Source organism: Lygodium microphyllum, chromosome 12 (assembly GCF_053477565.2).
Source record: "Lygodium microphyllum isolate KBCC chromosome 12, Lygodium_microphyllum_v1.1.10, whole genome shotgun sequence".
Classification (NCBI taxonomy): Eukaryota; Viridiplantae; Streptophyta; class Polypodiopsida; order Schizaeales; family Lygodiaceae; genus Lygodium; species Lygodium microphyllum.
The window spans coordinates 110073203-110077874 of record NC_141146.1 but is presented as its reverse complement, the minus strand read 5'-3'; the positions used below and the strand labels follow the sequence as shown (position 1 = coordinate 110077874).

The window sequence follows — 4672 nt, the reverse complement described above, 5'->3', positions numbered from 1 at the left end:
TCAAGCATATTGTTGTGTGTGCATCATAACATCCGAGTCGATGACGAGGGATGGTGTGGTTGACAGTGCTCTGATGACTGTGAGGGCCATATTGTGGAGAAGTTGATGCATTATCTGAGAGTGAAAGCGAGAGAGAGGGTCATTATTGCATGGCATATGCATTGTGTGTGTGTGGAGAGAGAGAGCTAACGTACCAACCAATCAATATGGAAAATAACTGATTATAATTTTTTGAAATTGAGTAGGATTCAAATCATTGTAGATTTATAGTTTAACATCTTTTTTTAGGTTGTAGGAAATTTGAGTCTTTTTTTCCTTTTTGAGATTTAATTCACTTTTTAGCTTAAGGTTCATGTCCTTGGTTGCCATGTAGGCTGGGGAGTCGGTTCTGGTAGAGCCATGGATTATAAGTTTAATAGATTGTAAATGAAGTTGCTTTCTGGTCATATATGTGCAAAGCTTGTGTCACCTAGTGAAACAGCCTTGAACAACATGCAAGTTCCGATAGTGACAAGAAGCGAAACCTATACGTTGAGGAACTTGAAGCTGCTTAGGTCCATTTGGCTCGCTCACTCACACAGACAGGCACACAGTGACATGACCATTTGGCTCTGCGCAATGGCTACTATCCCACGTTCATTGAGCAGATTTGCATCGTGTTGTCACAGTGCAAGACAGGCCACATACATAAGATCCCCAGCCTTGATTCAATGCCGGGCGTCATGACTGATGAGTCGTTTCCTCTCATCTTAAGAAGCCATGGCCGAGGCGCTGCCTGTGTATCAAAACCTCGTCAGCACATTGCAACAATGCAGGCAGAAGAAGAATCCCTACCTGGCCAAGCAATTGCTCGATCACATGCGCAGACATAAGCTCGACGCCCATTGCATCCTCGGAAACCACCTTGTACCCATGCTGGTGGGTTGCGGATGCTTGCTCGATGCGCAGTGCGTCTTCAATGGTCTGTCCCATCGCACAGAGCACTCCTGGAGCTCCCTCATCTCAGGTTACATAAAGACTGGGCAGTTCCACCATGCCTTCCAGGTCTACCATGACATGTATGCAGCCCATGTCCATCCCACCAATTTCACATTCGTCGCCCTTCTGCAAGCCTGTGGTCTGCTTAGGGATGATGAAAGGGGCAGTGGCATACATTCAGAAGTCATCAAGCATGGCTTGGAAAACATTTCTGTCGTTGGGAATATCTTGATTGATATGTATGGCAAGTGCGGCTTGCTTGCAGAAGCCCAGAAAGTGTTTGACAAGCTCCCTTCTCTCACTAGTGTGTCCTGGAATGCATTGATTGCAGGATATGCTGAACATGGTTTTGGGGATGAAGCACTGAGGCGTTTTGATGAAATGCGATTACAGGGTGCATTGACAAACGAAGTTACCTTTTCGACAAGCTTGAAAGCTTGTGCCAGCATAGGGTCCTTAGAGATGGGTCAGGAAATACATGCTGAGATTGTCAGAAGGGGATTGGAAACGAGTCCCTTTGTGGCCAACACACTAATAAACATGTACATAAAGTGTAGTGCACTTATGGAAGGGCACGATGTGTTCGAAAAGTTGTGTATTCGAGATGTTGTATCCTGGAACTCTATAATTAAAGGATATGGTGAGAATCACCACGATAGGATGGCCATACAATGTTTTGATGACATGCAAAAGCAGGGTGTGAAGCCGAATGATATCACATTCACATGTATGCTAGCTGTATGCAGTCATGCCAATTTAATTGATAAGGGTGAGAAGTATTTTAGGTTGATGACTGAGGAATACAAAATTGAGCCCATGATAGATCATTGTATCTCTATGGTTAATCTTCTTGTCCAATCGGGCAATTTTCAACTGGCAGAGAGATTTGCTGAAGGTATGCATTGCCTTCAATCCAAAGAGATTCTGAGAGCGCTCCTTTGTGCCTGTAAAACATATGGCGAAATTGAATTGGGATTGAAATATTTTCAGCTTCTTGTGAAGGTCAATGAAGAAACTGCCTCAGCTTATCTGCTGTTGGCCGACATATATGCAAGTGTGGGTAAATTTAGTGATGCTAATAGAATAATGGAGATGAAGATACATGCAACAGCAAAAGAGAAAGTTAAGCCTGCATAATTACTTTCGCAGCCACCAATGCATCTAAAACAAGGACTTATCTCTCTTGTTTTAAAAATAAGGTTATGTAGTGGAATTACTGTTGATGCTATCAAGTGTCAAGTTAAATATGTGACACAAATGTGGTCTATTGTCTGAGTCTCCTGGCTTCTGATTGTTTCAGGCAAGGGTACTACTAGGACAAAGGGCTACTTTTCAAGAAAAGGAGTAAGATCCTTCATTCAAACTGCAACTGATGTGCCTGAATTGTATTGATGATGTCATGAAGTGTATGTCTGAAAAAGGCATTTGATCTATTGAGACAATGCACTCAGATAGGCAATGGGGTGATTGATAGTAAGCATTGGCAGGAACTAGCTATTAAGGTTCAAGACTGATGCTCATTGATCCTATCTACTGTCAAGATAAACGAGTGACACAAATGCATCAAGTGTCAAGTTAAATGAGTGACACAAATGTGGTCTATAGTCTATCTCCTGGCTTCTGATTGTTTCACAGGAGGATATTGTCCATGTGCAAAGGTAGTGCTAGGACAGAGACCTAGTTTAGAAGAAAAGGAGTAAGATCTTTCATTCGGACTGCAATGGAAGTGCCTGAATTGGATTGATGGTGCTTGATTGGAAGTCATGAAGGTGCATGTATATTGAAAAGCATTTGATATTTTGAGGACTATGCACTCACATAGGCAATCTGACAATTGATAGGTGGTGGGAACTAGCTACCTAGGTTCAAGACTCATGCTTATGTATGATAGTTGGAAGTTTGTGCAACCAGGATATTTAACAAGTGATTGTCAGATGCAACAATTCAAGGTGAATTCTTCTTCATGTAGGAGTTCACTAAGGACCTTTTCAAAGGTAGTACAGGAAATGAAGTATAGTTAAGCCAGAATTTATAGCATTCCAGGACACAATATCACATAAAATCAAGCAGTGTATTGATCACACATCATGTTTTATGACCCACCCATAGTGGCCATATGTGCTGATTGGGGCATTGACCATCATGCATGTATGTCCTATGATGACAGTTCTAGCATGGAGGTTTGGCCCCTCATATCATCCCAAACTGGCACATGTGAACACTCCTGCAAGAGTTACACAGTGCCTTCAATTCTCATGTGCCAAAAAGAAGTTAGCCAGAATCCAGATTCAGAAACATTCTCTAATCAGGGCATCCCAAGGAAACATGATCATGATACACCATTCTTCATAGCACACTTTTTGATGTATAGTTGCGTACAAGCTGTAGAACTCTGTGGCATCTGCAAGGCTACAACATCGTTATGCCATCTAGGTCTTTCTTCTGGATATTGTGAGGTTGGCATATGCATTCAGAGTGATCCCAAAAGGTGATTTTAGTGGGTATCTGCCTGGAGCCACATATGGGAGAAGAGACACAGAGCCTCTGGGAAGCAATCATATTCAGCAGATGCAGCATGTCAACAGGATACTCTAGGGTCTTACCCAAAGTGGCCCTGTATTGTCTAAATGTCCATTCTGTCTATTGGCATTAATCAAAATGTTCAAGAACAGATGGTATAAGGATCCCATCAAAAGTCAGTGTACATCCTCCATACATCTAAAGTTAATGTGCAATCAAATCAGGCAACTCAAAAATTATGGTGATTATGCAAGAACCAAGTTATAGATTCCTGCTACAACTTGTATTAGTGGGTGTGAGCAGTAAAGTTGGTCAAGCAAGGGGATGCTTGATTGCCCCTAGCATTCCAATCTGAAAAGGAATCACTAGCATAACCTTAAGCCGCATGAACCTTCCCATTACAAACTGCCACATTCTGTTATACCATTCTCGGTCAACTTAAAAAGGTAAATCATAAGAGTTGAGTGTGTGTATATGTGTGGCAGAGAAATAGCATAATCTCAAGGTTGACATGACAATTTTCTGAGATATGACCCAGTCCCAGTTATGCATCTAAGATTCCTACCACTGTCCTGACATAGAATTAACCATATGACTGCAAAAAAATGACTATAATATATGGAGTCAAAGTTGTTTCCACATTTACCTGGAGTAGCAAGTTCTGACCTTGTACACTTTGCATCTTATAAACACTGCAATTATCACCATGTTACATAAGTCATTTGTTGTTTTCCTTTTTGTAATGCTGTCATTATATTGAATGTAAATGTTTTTGTCCCTTAAAAGAAAGTCGAAAGGCTCATGCTGACGATTTAAGCCTTAGATAAAAAAAACCTTATGAGATCATTTAGCTTTCAGGCTCTTATACTGTATCTTCAAGCTCCAGCTGGACAGCTTATAATACCTAGAAACAGGATTAATTATAAGTAAAGTCCTAAAAATTATGTTTTCACGAGGATCCCAGAGAGAGTGCAGTACAGCCCCCCTTGTTAATCAGTCAGCAAGTCAAGCAAAACAGCGAGATTCTGCCTGTAAATCAAGGATAGCCTGCTTCCAATTGATCATATCATGGAATCCAGCCTTACTCAGACACAATATGGGTGTCCATTTACCAAGTGTATCACTTGCTAGCAATTTCTCCATGCAAATCTTCCACACCAATAGATCGTATCTG

At 41.4% G+C, this 4672-nt stretch overlaps 1 protein-coding gene across 1 annotated transcript; it reads left to right on the top strand.

The window, feature by feature from the left end:
* The first annotated feature begins 759 nt into the window (after nt 1-759).
* Nucleotides 760-2115, top strand: LOC148028156 (pentatricopeptide repeat-containing protein At2g33680-like). The gene has a single exon (XM_087689925.1). It carries the CDS (start codon nt 760-762, stop codon nt 2113-2115), a length of 1356 nt encoding a protein of 451 aa, XP_087546051.1.
* Nucleotides 2116-4672: the final 2557 nt, after the last annotated feature.